We start from the raw sequence: 17,592 nt of genomic DNA, 5'->3' as shown, positions 1-17,592 counted from the left end.
TGGGAGTATAAATGGAAGAATGACAGTTGAATCTGGGTGGATGTTGGGAGTGTGGAGAAAGAGGTGTTTGAGGGTGGAGGTCAGGTGTGTGGAGAAAGAGGGAGTTGGAGTTCTGATTAATAATAAGTCAAGTACAAAACAGGAATAGATGAAACCATACGCTTGTGAAACATTTTAAAACTAATCTTGTTATTTCTGATATTTAATAAATACTTATTTGGTTTACCAAAGGCCTGATCCTTGGCTGGGGGATATACATACCAGAAGGGAGGGCAAGGTAATTACCAAGTCTGAACAGAAACAGTATGTAATGGTGGCAGCGGTGAAGGGAGGAATAATAACAAGTCAAGTATCCAGAGCAACCCAGAGTTGTATGCGTTATCTATAAAGATACAAGGGGGTTGGGAACAGCATAAGCACGCAGTCACAAAAGTAACCAGCTAGAGAGAGACTCAGGCAAAGTCTCTGGGAGTATTGGTTATAGGACGTGACTGGTGGTGCTGCCTAGCAGGGGGATCTAGTGAGATCTGTGCTAGAGCGGAGTGAGAAACCATATAAAGGACGGTCCTGACTGGTGGTATCCCTGGTGGTGCCTAGTGAAAGGCAGTAGCCACAAGCAGGTGGGAACCTGACAGGGAGAACCAGGGAAGGACATCACAAAGAACTCTGCCTCTGTAAATGCAGATTTTTAAATGAAATGATAATCATGGGAGATATGGAGTTTGCAGTTTGGGTTTATTTCAATCACTGATCACACCAGGTGCAAAAGGAGAAATGCCCTAGTTGAGGGAAAGGACAAATTCTCTACACTTCTACAAATTCCTCTACAAAGATAAAGCAATCTGGCAGAACATGCTTGCAGGAATAAACCCCTCCCTAAACTACAGGCGTCTTTGGTTATATTGCTTGCTTTTGTTGCAGAAAGTTCCCTATGTAGCTTATTTTTTGATTCTGCATTTTAGAAGGCAAATTTCTTGGCATTTATAATTCTAGCCTTTGGTCACTAGAGAGCAGAAGCAAGTGAACGTCCTCTTGTGCTGACCAGCCTTAGAATGTGAGGCAACAGACAAGGACAGGGGGCAGATGCACCTTTGCACCAAAGGCAGTTTTCTTTTTTTACATGGCCTTTGCACCTTGTGTATACTTCCTGCTCTGCTTTTGGCCTGATGCTATGCCCCCTTTCAGCTGGGGCTAGGCCTTGGCTTTGGGAGTGATGAGGTATGACTCTAAAGAGATGGAGCCCCCCCTCCCAATTTGGTAGCTGGGGTATGCTCTCCCATTTGTTAGAAGTGTGGGGATGTAGGGCTTTTTACCATTTTCAGTGGTGCTTTGAGCTGCCTGGGTGAAAAAGCAGGTGACCTGATGTAGCTCTAGCTTTTTGCTCCGTTAAAAGGCAAGCGCGTACACACACACACAGCACTTCTGTGTGCCTGTGAAAGTGCACAAATGCTTGTATGCCTGTTGCTGGTAGATGAATCACCAGTCTAAAAAAAGGTTCTCTGTCCCTCCAGTAGAAATTGGGACGACCGATCATTCTCAGCAATTGTAAAAAAGATTAAAACGACGTCAGTTTTGTCTCTCCCCTGCATGCAAGAACCCTTTGGAAAAACCAGATGCTTAACAAATTTATTGAGGCATAAGCTTGTCTGGACGTTGTCAGCTCTGTTAGAAAATTAACAGTGCAGTGACTGCAGTATGAGTCACTCTGTGCCGACTGTGTACAGATGTGGGCTGCCTGTAGAAATATTAGTCACTGCTCACTGTTGCATTTCAAAGTTTTTGGCCCCACTATTTTATCTGTTGTACCTGCACACATGTGACTGGTTCCCACATAACACTGTTGTGGTTTGTTTATCAAGCCATGAGTTGTCCCACAGATGATTTTAAAAAAAGGCTGGATTGTTTCTCCAAAGTTTGTTTTGTTTTCGAGCTGCTCTATGTCTTTGTAATTTAGTCAGTATGTGCCATGGTCAAACCATAGGTAAGGAAAACTGCTGGGTTCACACATAATCCTAAACCATAAAACAAACCATAGTTCCTAAGCCAGCAACAAACTATGGCTTTCCATACAATCACATATAAGCTGCTGGGCAAGGTTCACACATAATGCTAAACCATGGTTTAATAACCGTAATTGATTAAACCATGGTTTAGAGTTATATGCAGCCACTGAGGATAACACTTCATGGATCTGATGAAATAGGCTCTAGCACATTAAAGCTGCCGCTGCTGCTGCCACCACCACAAGTCTGTTAGCCTTTAAGGTGCCATGCGACTGTTGCTTTCACTGCAAAAGACTAAGTGGCAAGTTAGATGCAACAGGGGTAGCTGCATTTATTGTTCATGTGTCTGTCCTGTTTAAAGCAGGAGGGCTGGGGGTTTTTTCTTACATGAAAAAGCACATGTGTGAGGAGAGTTGAACCCTCCCCCATTCCATCAGTTCTTCTAGCCCAGTTTTGAAGCAAAGGAGGCATAAAAAGCAAGAGCAGGTAGAGAGTGCAGGTTCTCTCACTTGCACACCCCCTTTGGTGTAAATCTCCAGCCACATCCACTTTGTATGCAAATAGCAGATATGTGAGCACCACCCATGGTGACAGCCCATCACCTCCAAATAAGGCCTAACTATAGCTACTTCTCTGGGATTTAGCATTCTAAGATTCCCATCTAGTTCGTCGTATCTTTGCCCCCGTTTGCTTCTTTGTAAAAAGCCTGAAAGGGCAGGACTATCCAGCTATGTTAAAAGCACACATTACTCTTGGGCAGCTATTCCAATGTCTGTTTCTTCATGTGAACTCAGTAAAATGTGGGCTCAGGCAATCACTATATTGCACCCTCACAAGCTTACTTCTTCCGGAGTCTGGATATTTTTCAAAGGTCAATTCTGTAAAAGCAGGAGGCTGGTTGGCTTCCCAGACAACAGTGCTATTATTCCAATGTAACAAGCCAAGGGTGATCATTTTGCACAAATCACTGTATCATGGGAAAACCTACACACTTATGTGCCAATTCTAGCTGATGTATTTAGAAGCTGTTTCTTCTGAGTTAGTCCGAGCACAGGACGTTCTTCCCTGCAAGTTTATCTGAGCACAACACATTCTTCCCTGCAAGTTTTGAGGAACAAGAGTCCTGGAAGATATACAGTGGCATTGTGCGTCTGCACCAATTGCCCCTGGCAAGCAACTCTATGCTCTGGCTAGCCAGTTCCAATTGAAGGCCTTGGTCACCATAAATCAGTGGTGGAGAACCTGTGACCCTCCAATGGTGTCAGACTCCATCTTCCATCAGCCTCAGCCAGAATGGCCAGTGATCAAGGATGATGGGAGTTGTACTTCAGCAACATCTGGAGGGCCACAGGTTTCCCCACCTGCCATGAATGAAAACCTGCAGCTTACAGCACAGGAGTTAGTCAGAAACTTTCCCATGTAATAATAATATTCAGGGCAGTCTTGCATGCCTTCACCGGCGCTATGTGGCCTCTTCATTTTCAGAGATGGACTTGACAACAGGGTGGTGTTAACTCCTTCACATAAGGAAGGAAGGAAGAGGGATAAGCAGGATGTGGATCGCAGGGACTTGGATATATTTTTTCACAACCTCCTCTGCAAGACTTCCATGTTTTGGAATGGATTAGATTCTTCCACCAGCGCTATGCACATTACTGATCGTGATCAGGTTTGCTTGTCTCTGAAAGCATGTTCCTTCTGGAAATTTTTAGTAGTCCATGTGGGTTTACCTGATTCTTTAAGAAATTCTTTCATGTGTCCTGCTTGAGTTCACTGATATTACCCATTTCGGGTTGGGGTGGGTACGACTCCTTTCCCATGGCTACGCTCCATTATGAGCGGCACGCAGTGCAGCAGAAGTCTGCCTCTTTCACAGCACTGTAGCTGCAGCCCACACAAGCAACATGGAACCAGGCATCACAGCCGTCACACTGGACCCACTCCACCATCTCATCCTGGGGAAGGTGGCACTGCGGTGCTGCACATGGCTCTGATGTGGACAGGGTCTGGGAGAAGACTTGGCAAGTGCTCCCCAGGGGGTTCTTCCGTGGCCGGCCACGCCGCTTCCTGCAAGGGAACAGAAAGGAATAAATACTAACATGACAGCTGCTGTTCTTATCACCATCACAGCAAGGTTTCCTAAGTGCTCAAAGTACTTCAGTGGTAGAGCATCCGCCTTGCACAGAGAAGGTCCCCAGGTTCAGTCTCTGGCTTCTACAGGTAGGGAAGGGAAAAGACTCCTGTCTGAAACTCTGGAGAGCTGCTGCCAGTCAGTGTAGACAATAATGACCTAGATGGACCAACTTGATATAAGACATCTTCCTATTCTTAAACAAAAGAAAAACAAAAACAAACCCCCACCTTTCCACCAGTTGGCAGCTTACAAGCAAATATTAAAAGGGAATGAAAATAAAATATAAATGATTAAAAACGAACAACTAAAATGATAAAGAAAAAAGACGAGAAGAGAAAAAGTGAAATACCAACATAACAAGCAGCAGATATATGAAAAGTATAGAACAACTTTGTATTACGTGGGGAAACTGAGCAGATTTTATATAGCACTTAAAAGATGGTGAAGTGGGCACCAGGCAAGTATGTTTGTGTGTGTTCCTTCAGACAGGTGGCTATGACAGAAAAGGCCACTGTCTCTTCAGTTAACCTCTGATGAGGGAGGCACCTGCAGAAGGCTTATCATAATATTATTCCAATAATTTCTACAACAGTCCAATAAGATAGGTTTACATTGTCATAATTTTGCCTATGAAGACCTATGATTGAGAGTCAAGGGTTACTAAAGAATACCTGGTAAGTTCATAGGCAGGCTGATATTTGAACCTGGAGCACCTTTGCTCACAGTTCACTCTCTAAACTGGTACTCTACACCAGCTCTCAATGACAAACATTATTTGTGATGTGGTAATGTCAACATGGAGGTGTGTGTGGTGAATGAGGTGCCAGAATGCAGCTTTGCAATTCAATCCGGCATGTTAAACAGCATTCACTAAATACTATCTAATGGAGGACAAATTTCAAACACAATAAATCACCTTGGAAAAGTAATAATGTTGGTAGAAACCCCCTTGTGGTGTGCGGTTTTTCTCCACATCAGTGTGTAAATTGGATTAAAACTGCTTTTAACGCAGTTTTGGGGGGCGGGGGGGGGCAACCATATCCTGTAGGAAACCATGCCCCCAGCACAGACTCTGGTTTAGTAATGTTGGGGACAGCAGAAGTGGTGTCTTCCTTGTAAATCTCCTTCCGACATGGGACAGGTAAGGGGACAGAAAGGGATCCATAATCCCTTTGGGAGCAGCTTATAAATCATGTAGTTTATTTCGAAGCCACCACTCCCCAGTAAGTCCAGAGAAATCTTCCACATTCAGCCTCTCTCCTTCCCTCAAGCATCCTTCCGACCAGGAGTGCCTGTTCTTGCTGCTGATAATGTCCATCACCCCAGTAATAGGTCCTTCAATGTTCCAAAAGCCTCAGGGCCTCTTTGACAGATGAAAAAAGTGAATTGCCACACATGTCAGAATTAAGAACTTGTTACACTGCCCTGACTGGATTTATAACTAGCAAGTTTTATCATATTGTGTCACCTCAGTTTACATTACTTATTCACTGCCACTAAAGCAGGGCTAAGGAACGTGTGGCCCTCCAAATGTTGTTGGACTCCAACTCCCTTCAGCCTCAGCCAGCATGACAAATGGTCAGAGATGATGGGAGTTGGAGTCTAGCAACATCCAAAGGGCCACAGCCTCCTTATCTCTGCACTAAAGGAAAGGAAAGGTGTCAAATGGGGAGGAGGGGGAAGGGACTAAGGAGCCTATGAGGCAAAACTGTCTTCAGTGCAATTTGATATCCATGGAATACGGCCTCAAGTACAGAATTTCAATTCCTCAGAATTTCTTAGTGTTCCAACTTGCTAGAAAAGTGTTAAAATAAATTGTTGTTAGAAAGTGGCTGCAGGGAATAGAGCAGCAGTGAGGAGCCTCTAGCCCGTGTGTCTAATTATTTATTTATTTATATTTATTTATTTAATTAAGCTTATATACCGCCCGACTAGCAACAGCTCTCTGGGCGGTGAACATTAAAAATACAATAAAAATAACACAAAACTGTACACAAAACTGTACAGTCTAAAATCAAAATATAATAATTTACAATTAACAGGAATTAAAATGCCTCAGAGAAGAGAAAGGTTTTAACCTGGCGCCGAAAAGATGATAGTGTCGGCACCAGGCGCACCTCCTCGGGGAGACCATTCCATAGTTCGGGGGCCACCACTGAGAAGGCCCTAGATCTTGTCACCACTCTCTGGGCTTCCCTATGAGTTGGAACCCGGAGGAGGGCCTTCGTAGTAGACCGTAGTGTACGGGCCGGTTCATATCGGGAGAGGCGTTCCGACAGATATCGTGGTCCCGCGCCGTACAAGGCTTTATAGGTAAGTACCAACACTTTGAATCTGGCCCGGAAGCATATTGGAAGCCAGTGCAAACAGGCTAGCACAGGTGTTATATGCTCAGACCGCTTAGTTCTTGTTAGCAGTCTGGCTGCCGCATTTTGCACTAGCTGTAGCTTCCGAATCGTCTTCAAAGGTAGCCCTACGTAAAGCGCATTGCAGTAGTCCAGACGCGAGGTTACCATAGCATGTACCACTGATGAGAGGTCCTCCTTACTCAGATAGGGACGTAGCTGGGCTACCAACCGAAGTTGGTAGAACGCATTCCGGGCCACCGAGGCTACATGAGCCTCAAGTGTGAGGGAAGAGTCTAAGATGACTCCCAGACTACGCACCTGTTCCTTTAGGGGGAGTGTAACCCCATCCAGGACAGGGTATATATCCACCATCCGATCAGAGAAACCATCCACCAACAGCATCTCAGTCTTGTCAGGATTGAGTCTCAGTTTGTTAGTTCTCATCCAGTCCATTGTCGCAGCCAGGCAACGGTTCACCACGTCGACTGCCTCACCTGAAGAAGATGTAAAGGAGAAGTAGAGTTGCGTGTCATCAGCATACTGATGACAACGCACTCCAAAACTCCTGATGACCGCCCCCAGCGGCTTCATATAAATGTTAAAAAGCATGGGAGACAGAACCGAACCCTGCGGGACCCCACATTGGAGAACCCACGGTGTCGAGCAATGTTCCCCAAGCACTATCTTCTGGAGACGACCCGCTAAGTAGGAGTGGAACCACTGCCAAGCAGTGCCTCCAACTCCCAATTCCGCAAGCCTCTCCAGAAGGATACCATGGTCAATGGTATCAAAAGCCGCTGAGAGGTCAAGGAGAATCAACAGAGTTACACTCCCTCTGTCTCTCTCCCGACATAGGTCATCAAACAGGGCGACCAAGGCAGTCTCAGTGCCAAAACCAGGCCTGAACCCCGATTGAAATGGATCTAGATAATCGGTTTCATCCAATAGCGCCTGGAGCTGGTCAGCAACCACACGTTCCAGGATCTTGCCCAGGAACGGAACATTGGCTACTGGTCTGTAGCTGCTGACATCCTCTGGGTCCAAGGAAGGTTTTTTCAGGAGTGGTCTCACTGCCGCCTCTTTCAGACAGCCATGGACCACTCCCTCTCGTAAAGAGGCATTAATCACTTCCTTGGCCCAGCCAACTGTTCCTTCCTTGCTAGTTTTAATTAGCCAAGAGGGGCAAGGATCCAGTACCGAAGTGGTCGCACGAACCTGTCCAAGCACCTTGTCCACGTCCTCGAGCTGAATGAACTGAAACTCATCCAACAAAACATGACAAGACTGTGCTCTGGGCACCTCAGTAGGATTAACTGCTATTAAATAGGAGTCTAAGTCCCGGCGAATGCATGAGATCTTATGCTGGAAGTGTTCAGCAAATTTATTACATCGAGCTACCGATGTATCTGCCGTGTCTTGTAGGCCTGGATGAAGTAGGCCACGAACCACTTTAAAAAGCTCCCATGGCCGTGAGAGAGATGACTGAATAGTGGCGGCGAAATGTTGTTTTTTTGCCGCCCTCACTGCTCCTACATAGAGCTTAGTAGAAGCACAAACCAGCTCATAATTGCATTCGTCGGGAGTTCGTCTCCATCTCCGCTCAAGCCGCCTCCTGTCTTGTTTCATCGCTCTCAGCTCCGGAGTATACCAAGGAGCTGTATGAGCTCTACATAGGAGAGGGCGCGCAGGAGCGATCGTGTCAACAGCCCGGGTCATCTCTGTATTCCACAGATCGACCAGGGCTTCGACAGGAGCGCCAGTCTTATCAGCCGGAAAAACCCCCAGAGCCTTTTGAAAACCTTCAGAATTCATTAGTCTCCGGGGGCGGACCAATTTAATAGGTACCCCACCCTTGCAGAGGGAAAAGGCTACTGAAAGTCTAAACTTCAGCAAGCAATGATCTGTCCATGACAACGGGAGAGATGTAAAACTCCCCACATCCAGATCACTATCCCCATGTCCAGTAGCAAAGACCAGGTCAAGAGTATGCCCCGATGTATGTGTTGGGCCACTAACATATTGAGACAGCCCCATGGTTGTCATGGCGGCCATGAAGTCCTGAGCTGCCCCAGACAAAGTAGCCTCAGCATGAATGTTGAGATCTCCCAGTACTAATAGTCTGGGGGATCTCAACAGTATCTCCGAGACCACTTCCGTCAGCTCAGTTAGGGAAGCCATTGGGCAGCAAGGTGGGCGGTACACCAAAAGGATTCCCAGTCTGTCCCTCTGGCCCAGCACAAGGTGCAAACACTCCAGACCAGTGATTGCATGGACATGGTGCTTGGTGAGTGAGATGGAACTCTTATAGACCACAGCGACCCCCCCTCCCCGACCCTCAGATCTACCATGATGCTGAACCAGATACCCCGGTGGGCAGAGCTGGGACAGACTAACTCCTCCCTGTTCGCCCACCCAGGTCTCGGTTATACATGCCAGATCGGCCACCTCGTCCACAATCAAATCATGGACGAGGGAGGTTTTATTATGTACCGATCTGGCATTAAAAAGCAGCAACTGGAGATCTGAGACTTAGGCTCACCAGGTCTCCCCATTTGGCCTGTGGGGCTGTTTAAGCCAAGCCATGCCTGCCTAGAGGAAGGCCTGTGGCTCTGTGGTAGAGCATCTGCTTTGCATGCAGAAGGTCCCAAATTCAGTCCCCAGCATCTCCAGGTAGGGCTAGGAGAGATCTCTGTCTAAAATCCTCAAGAGTTGCTGCCAGTCAGTGAATACAATATTGAGCCAGATGGACCAATGCTCTGTCTCAGTGTAAGACAACCTCCTATGGGCCTATATTCCTACCTGCCCTCCACCTAATGCCATATCTGACGTAAGGTGTGGAGTAGGCAAAGATGCGGCTGGGCTGAAAGCAGGGTTTGCAGACTCTGTGGAAAACATGTCATCTGACATCATTATGACTTCAGGGAGTTGACAGATGGGTGGCCCTGCCCACCTGCCCACCTTGACCCATGGGGATGGGGGTGGGAGAAGGATCCACCCCCGGACTAGGAGAGCTGGAGGTGGGAGCTACACTGCAGGAGGGGGAAATCAAAATGTTGAGGGAGTTGGAGCGCTTTCCCTATGGTGAAAGGCTACAGAGTGTGTGTGTGTGTCTTTATAGTTTAGACTCAAGAGAGGGGGGAAATACGGCGGTGGGTAGACATTGCTGCTGATTTCCCTAGCTGGGCTGGACTGGGCCCCTCCCTCACAGAGGCAGTCAGCTCCAACTGCCCTTAGAGAAAGAGCCACAGGACTGCTCTGAGGGGAATGCTATCATCTGGGGCCCCAGGAGCCTACCTGCCACAATGGGAGTGACAAGATGGCGGCAGATTCTAACTAGACCCCACTCTGTAAGGCAAGCAACTTCCAGCTCCATTATAGCCATTTCCAGAAAATCTGGGTCATTGGGCTATTTCTCAGGGGCTACCAAAGTATGTTTTTTAAAAATGTGAACAGCCCATTTCCATCTAAGCTGGTCATTATAAGAACCTTGTAACATTTAAGAATCTGATACTTGGGTTTGTTTGCTTGCCTCTTCCCTGTTCACCACTTTTTCCTTTTCTGTCATTTTTTGTTGTTGATTTGTCAGCCACTCTGGAAGTTTTTCTGGCTAAACAGCAGGGTATAATTAATGTGAATATAATAAATAAAGTGAGGTCTGGTATGGAGAAAGTGAACGGAAGTCCCCCCCGCAACCCGGTCTCTCCATAATACTAAAATATGGGGTCACCCACTGAAATTGACTGACAATTGCTTTGGAGCTGACAAAATTAAAAGACTTTTCATACCACATAATTTATGGAACTCATTGCCACAAGATGTGATGATGGCCACTTGCTTAGACAGCTTTAAAAGGGCGCTAGACAAATTCATGAAAGATAAGACTGTCAACTGTTTAATCAAAGGCAGTATGCTCCCGAATATCAGTTGCTGGGAATCACACGTGGGAAAAGTGTTGTTGCACTCAAATCTTGCTTGCGGGCTTCTTAGAGGCATCTGGTTGGCCACTGTAGGAACAAAATGCTGGACGAGATGGACCTGTGGTCAGAAGTAGCAGGGCTTTTGCGCCTGAAAGCTCTCTGTTGCCTTCCCTTCTGAACTCTTATTTATCCTCTCATCCATACATACCCCTGCATGCCCTTATCCCTTCCTAATGCTGTTCCTGCCACCCCACCGCTGATGGTAAAATTGTCATGGCTATAAAAACTCAGACTCAGAATATCAGAACGAAAACGAAAAAATACAATAAGTGTTCATTTTTACATTTGCAGTCATTTTTTCAAGTTCACTCTCTTGTACAACACATATGCTGGTTCTGTAGGCATGAGAACTCTGCTGTCCGGGAAGCTGTGGGTTCATAGCTCTATAAGGGAATGGGGTGTGTGTGCAGAGAAGGTGCCCTCAGCGGATTTCCTTTCACTCTCATGAGAACTACATACTTTAAAAAAGGAAAAAAGAAAACAGCTCACCAATGCTCTGCACATCTTTCTGTTCAACCAGAAACGCAAGGATCGTGATGGTGCCCTCTGGTGTGAGCTAGGCTGAATATGAAAAAAATGAAATGGACTGCCTTCGTTGATTCCAACTTACAATGACCCTATGAAGAGGGTTTCCATGGTAAGCGGTATTCAGAGGTGGTTTACCGTTGCCTTCCTCTGAGGCTGAGAGGCAGTGACTGGCCCAAGGTCACCCAGTAAGCTTCATGGCTGTGTGGGTATTCGAACCCTGGTCTCCCAGGTCATAGTCCTAAGATAGGTAGAGCTGATGATGGGGGAGGGGGAGGAAAAGGGAGGGGAGGGGATTGGAAGGGAATGGGGAGGGGAAGGGAGGGGTGAAGGAAGGGGCCAAAGAGAGGTGATGGGAGGGAGGAGGAGGAGAGGGCAGCTTTGATCATTTGCATGCTTATAGAGTTTAGTGGGATTTACTCCTCTGCAATCATGCTTGAAAATGAAATGGACTGCCTTCAAGTTGATCCTGACTTATGACGACCCTATGAGGAGGGTTTTTATGGTAAGTGGTATTCAGAGGTGGTTTACCGTTGCCTTCCTCTGAGGCTGAGAGGCAGTGACTGGCCCAAGGTTACCCAGTGAACTTCATGACTATGTGGGGATTCGAACCCTGGTCTCCCAACACTCTAACCACTACACCACACTGGCTCTCAGGCTGAATATAATGTGAACTTAAAAATGGACTCACCCACTGGGTGTGACGTGCAGCTTTGGTTCCTCATCTTCCTGCAGATTCTGGCTCACCTCCAGCACTCTTGGCTGCAGTCGCAAGGCGCTGTGGCAATGCACATAACTGCCCAGTCGCTGCTCCTTGCCTGGTGGCGGCTGTTCCTCTTCAAGCCGCGTGATCTCATCCTCCAGCTCAGGCAGCAGTGTGTGAGCCGACTTGCGGCGATTCCGAGAGGTCCTCGGCTGGGCAGGGGGTTCCGTGCACCGACCCCGGCCTAGGGAGAAGGTGAACGGCTGCGGCTTGAGCTTGCTGAGACTGCCGATGGAGCTGAGGATGAGGGTGGCCTTGGAGCGACAGGAGAGGGCTGTAGGCGAGTGACGGGACAGCGGGCGGATGCGGTGGTTGCCAGATGACAGCACTGGCCGGAAGCCACAGGAGGAAGCCCAGGGGGCTTTGGGCTCCGTGATAGCAGCGAAGTCCTGCGGTCGAACATGGACTTTCTGGAAGAGGAAGTAGAACTCTGAGTCGCCATGCGGGGGTGGCAGAGCACAGCCCTCAGGGACTGGGTTAGGGTGGCCAAAGGTGAGAAGGTATCCATCATTTAGATCCACTCGCTGGCTATGGGGTATACGAACAGCATTGACATAAGTGCCTGAAAGAATAATGGGGTAAGAGAAGAAGGTTACTTTCCCTTTGGGAGGAAGGGCAGGATATAAATGTAATAAATAATAATAATAATAATAATTATAGGTGTTTGCATTTGGCAAGGACTGCCGCAGCAGTGACAAGGAGGAGTGTACAGTGAAACTCTAGTGTGGATTCTGAGCACGGGACATATTATAGCCCTCTGTGGGATCCCTGCCAGTGAGGCCAGTGCTACACCACATCAGTGTTCTCTTAAGTGAGGATGGCATCCTCTCAACTTACATGGGACAAAACAGATGCATTCAGGGAAATCGTTAGTGGAGGCTGACTCTGCTATGTGATCCGCCCAGAGAGCTATTCGCTATGGGCGGTTTAAAAATGAAATAAATAAATAAATAAATCCTATTCATTAGTTTGCGCCTTTCTGCAGGCTCCAATCTGTTTCTTGGTCATGCTCAAGTGCATGTCTGGGTGTGTTGTATATGTGTACACATGCACACATGAGTGGAAAGAGAAAAATATAAACAGTTGGGACAAAAGGCCATTTGAGACTATAACTCTCACACGTCATGGTTATTCGGCTCCTCTGTGTGTGTGTGGTGTGTATTTCAATCAGTGGATGAATGCATTCAGTGTTGTGGGCCCAAGCCTGTGGAACTCCCTCTCAGCTGAGATTAGACAGGCACCCTCCTTGCTGAACATCAGACACATGACAAAGACTTTTTCATTCCAGCAGATATTTTAAGGTAGTGTTCAGGTTTCTGTTTAATTTTATGATGATTTTATTGCTTATTCTGTATGGCTTACTTTATGTGCAGCGCTTAGAAACACAAATGATTAAGCGGTATATAAATGCCTTCAATAAATAAATAATATAGTTGTATGCCAACTGAGAATAAAACTTCATGCATCTGTTGAAGTGGATTTTGGTCCACAATACATCTGGATACAAATATACAGTGCCTAGAAAAATATAGGTACCTTATAAGTGAAAAAAATATCAGCTTGCTGGGAAATGCAGTCATTTTGTGGGACAATTAAAAAAATATCCAGATTTCTCTGTTGGTACTTTATGGAAACAGAAGTGGATTCATGGAAAAGGAAGTTCATCATGAAGCATCATGAGAGTTGATCTTCAACAGCCTTCCCCAAAATGGTGGCCTCCAGACATTTTGGACTTCAACTCCCATCAGCCTCAGGCAGCAAGGCTGTGATAGAAATAGTCTTCCCAAACATCTGGAGGTCACCAGGTTGGCAAAAGCTGCCCTTGAGTATCAACAAACTTTTCCTTAAAGCTGTATCCTCCCTCTCTCTTTCAATGGAGCCAAACATTTCACCTTGGATTTTTAAAAATGTTTGAGCGCCTGCACATCACACACACTTAGCTCTCCTCATTCTCCTCTACACTAGGTTCTCTCTGAGGTTCGGTATCCATGGGCCACCCCTCCCCCATGATATATTTTACAATATTTGTTGCTTCTCCCAAAATAAGGAAATTGCAGTGGGTGTATCTAATGCTAGTCCTATTCAGAGTAGACCCACTGAAATTAATGGACCTACAGTGGTCATGGTTGTTCATTTCAAAGGGTCTACTCTGAGTTGGACTAGCACTGGATACAACCCTATGATTTAAACCTTTTTGTCTCAAATTGATTTTCATTGAAAATCTGCAGTCCTCCCAACCCTTCTTACTAAAGAGGATGCAAGTCAAATTCCACATACTCAACACACCCAAGATTAGGTGTCCAGAATGCAGGGATGTCTTTGCAATTGTTAGGTCTGCATTTAATCATAAGAACATAGGAAGCTGCCTTACACCAAGTCAGACCCTGGGTCTATCTTGCTCGATATTGTCTGCACTGACTGGCAGAGGCTCTCCAGGATTCCAGGCAGGAGTCTCTTCCTGTCCCACCCGGAGATGCTGGGAACTGAACCTGGGATGTTCTGCATGCAGAGCAGATGCTGTACCGCTGAGCTACACCCCTTCCTCTTGGTTGCGGGAGTACTTCCAATGACTCACCGTGAGTACTGTAGTCCACCAGGCTAACTCGCCATTCCCCAGCAGTGCTGTCAGCGTCCCTCTCTGCGTGTATCTCTGCATGGATCCGTGAGATCAAGGCCGGGTTCTGCTCCGACACCAGGATGACATCGCAGACCTCGGCTCGGCGACCCAACCGATAGGTGCAGTTGGGCCTTGCAGGTCGGAAGGTGTAGAGATCCCGGTTGGGTGAATCTCCAGGTGAAGCTGGGCCCATCCGGAGTAACTGGAAGCAGGGGAGGGCCTCAGAAAGCATGGCTAACTCCTCTACAGGCACAGAAAGAATGGCTGACAGAACTTCTGACCTCTCAGGAGGGACAATGGGGCCCAGTTCTAACAGATCCACATGGGACTCAGACAGCAGCAATGAATACTCAAATGACAGCAGGTTGCACCCATTCCACAGCAAGTCAATGAATCCAACTTCTGCTGTGATGAAGGGGGATCTTTTGAAAGGACATCAAGTTTGTCAGAGTTCACGGTGAAGTTGTAGCAGCATTGAGTGCAAAGAAAAATGGTCAGCAGTGCAAAATGGGATTGCTAAAATGAAGGATTGATTAACTGGATGTTCCAGAGCATCAACTCGGCAATGACAGGTTAGTTTCTATGTGAAAGACTTGGGGCGGGAATGTTTTATCGGTACAATACACATTAACTATTACCCTGATTGGCCTTATTGCACAGAAAACGCCTTATCCCGGCCCCGTGACCCGTTTCTCCTCATGAAAACTCAAGAAAGTATCTCCTAAACCTGCTTCTTGTCTACAAGCACGGCTCCAGACATTCTTCAAGTGCAATTTGCTCAAAATAAACGGACTAAAAAAAACCCGTATTCACGGAGATCTCCCACTTTTTCTTTTTTTTTTGCACGTTGCCTCTGGATGCCTTGAAAACCCTTTTCCCAGCACTAGTGTAATGATGCTCCAGAAGCCCCCTGCAAGAAGAAAATCACCTTGTCCTCCAAGAACCTCTCAAGGCTGCTGTGCCTGCAGGTGTGGCTCTGGAACTTCAGAATGTCCAGCTCTTGACAGGGGGCGGGCTCTAGAACTTCCGTCTCCTTGGCAACGCAAACAGAACCCCCACTTTCCTTAGCAACAGGCTTCTCGAGCCCCCTTGCCCTATTTCTTTCAGGAGTCGACGGTATTGCGATACCGTCCGGCAGCCACAGCTGAAGCTGGGAGTTTCCACGGCCGCCGCTACTGAGGCAACTACCCGGGCTCCGAGCGGCGCGCGCTGCCTCCCGATTGGCCCAGATTAGGTAGGTTAAAGAAGGAAGGGCAGGGCGTCAGGTTCCTATTGGCTAGCTGTAGAACAAGCCTCCTTCCTCATTGGCTGAAGTGGGAAGGGGCGGCAAGAGTGCATGAGCGCGCGAGGGAGTCAGGGCTTGGGCGGATGAAGGTCCTGATTGGTGGGTGTCTCATAGCGGAGGCTGGGTGGGCTTTGGGGTCGTGGAGCATTTCCAGCGAAGAAAGGAGATTGGTTAGGCGAGTGGGTGGGCATTGGAGCCGCGCATGTGCGGAAGGGAGGGGGAGAAGAGTGAGGGTTAGAACGTGTAGCTCTGGCTGATTTCCTTGTTGTTACGCGGTGATCAAACTTGGGTTGCTCTGTTAGAGAAACTGTCTAGGAAGGGTATTGCTCCCTCTCCTTGGGCAGCACACCATGGAGGACTAGAATCACTAGCCGCAAACCCCACTGCGGTACCCCCCCCCCAGCAAGAGAGTGAAATGGCAACTCATTGAACAACTGTACCCACTTCTTCCCTCTGAGTGGCACAGTAGTGGGGATTGGGCCTAACTATACTCTTGAGGAACCCTCGTCCCAATAGGCCAGTTTATATATTCCCAAATTGGAGCCAGACCTCTTTGTACCTTACATTTGCTAAAGGGATGCCACAAGAGAGCACCTCCCCTCTCTGGCATTGCATCAATGCCTATTGAGGCTGTTGCCAGCAAGATGCACAGGCATTTTGAAAGAGGAGGTGGGTTCTTGTGTGATCAGGCTTACTTAAGGAGAATAAACAGTCATTTTGTGAAACCAGACAAATGAGATCAGCATCTAGTCATAAACACATTCTTTACATGGAGCAAAAAAGCTACTTGCTGAACATGTCACTCAAACTAAGGCTCCATTTCACATCCTTTGTACATTATATACTGTTGCTGAAAATCCGAGATATGCCACTACTACACTAGAGCTCTTATACTGTAGCAATTAAAAGAAACAAACCTTTTTAGTAGAAGCCCTTCAAAAGAGCAGCAAATGGTGAGAAGTTATAACGTCTCTTCCCCACAATGCCTCTTGGCTCCCAGCACCGAGAGACTGCCCCTGGGCTCACCACAGATCCCTGAGCGGTCAGGAGTAATGGCAACACAAAACAGAACAGGGTAGAGGCTTAATATTGTGCTTATGCTGCTTAGCCACCTAACAAGTTTTGTATTAAACTGTATGATCTGTTGTAAATGATCATACAGCTTAAGATGGCGGCATCATGAATGGGTTCCTGCAAGGTTGCAAGAAGGCAGTGAGAGAGCTGTGGGCAAGCTGCTGATGCTTTATCTTGAACACCTTTGCTACTCAGGACCTGTGCAGAGCAGAGTTACAGTTGTGCCACCTTTATTTTCAAAAGGTACGGAGCTATCGACCACCACCCGCTCATCTCCACCACCCCATCTTTCTTGCCACCGCACTCCCTGCTGGGGTTTTTGTTATCCAGTTTCGTGGAAGGGCAGCTGTGCCACCTTCACCTTTGAAAGCCCCAGAGCCACATCTTCTGCTGCAGCCCTCCCCACTGGGCCTCTCCTTGTCCAACCCGGCCATGATGGTGGACCCGCACCAACTTTCAACTCCAGTGCCGGGCCTTCCCCACAGGCAGATCCATCTACGCTGTGCAGGCCTGCACCCCTTTCCTCTCCAGGCCCATTGTTCCATCTTTCCCACAGGCACACCCACCCACACTGAGTAGGCTTCTACTTTTCTCTTTTCTTTCCCAGCCTGTCGTTTCCACCTTTGCAACGACCTATGACAGTCAGAATGTCAACCGCTTCATCTCCGTGATCAAGTTGAAGTACAGTAGGGCCCCGCTCATACGGAGGGTTACATTCCAGACCCCTGCTGTAAAGCAAAAACCTCTGTAAAGCAGAACTCATTGAATAGAATGGTGCAAAATGCCCGAAAACTGCCGTAAAAGCGGAACAAGCGCCGTATGAATGAGGCTTTAGTCTAATTGCATCTAATTGAGACAGCTGTATT

The 17,592-nt window shown here is 47.3% G+C and overlaps 1 protein-coding gene across 1 annotated transcript; it reads right to left on the bottom strand.

The window, feature by feature from the left end:
* Positions 1–718: 718 nt before the first annotated feature.
* Positions 719–15,620, bottom strand: TCF19 (transcription factor 19). The gene is made up of 3 exons (XM_061619259.1): positions 14,326–15,620; positions 11,679–12,312; positions 719–4,070 (listed from the first exon to the last, which is right to left on the bottom strand). Exons 1-3 carry the CDS (start codon positions 14,597–14,599, stop codon positions 3,836–3,838), a joined length of 1,143 nt encoding a protein of 380 aa, XP_061475243.1. The 5' UTR covers positions 14,600–15,620; the 3' UTR covers positions 719–3,835.
* Positions 15,621–17,592: the final 1,972 nt, after the last annotated feature.

The sequence above is a fragment of the Rhineura floridana genome, chromosome 3 (assembly GCF_030035675.1).
Source record: "Rhineura floridana isolate rRhiFlo1 chromosome 3, rRhiFlo1.hap2, whole genome shotgun sequence".
NCBI lineage: Eukaryota > Metazoa > Chordata > Lepidosauria > Squamata > Rhineuridae > Rhineura > Rhineura floridana.
This window is presented reverse-complemented; position numbering and strand designations above follow the sequence as displayed.

What these genes read in the sequence shown, in the direction of transcription:
- TCF19 (XM_061619259.1), bottom strand. Translation starts at nt 14,599, where the DNA reads ATGCTTTCTGAGGCCCTCCCCTGCTTCCAGTTACTCCGGATGGGCCCA. An exon ending in GGTGGACTACAGTACTCACG is followed by an intron (nt 12,313 to 14,325) that starts GTGAGTCATTGG and finishes TTATTCTTTCAG; the next exon opens with GCACTTATGTCAATGCTGTT. An exon ending in CTGCACGTCACACCCAGTGG is followed by an intron (nt 4,071 to 11,678) that starts GTGAGTCCATTT and finishes GTTCCCTTGCAG; the next exon opens with GAAGCGGCGTGGCCGGCCAC.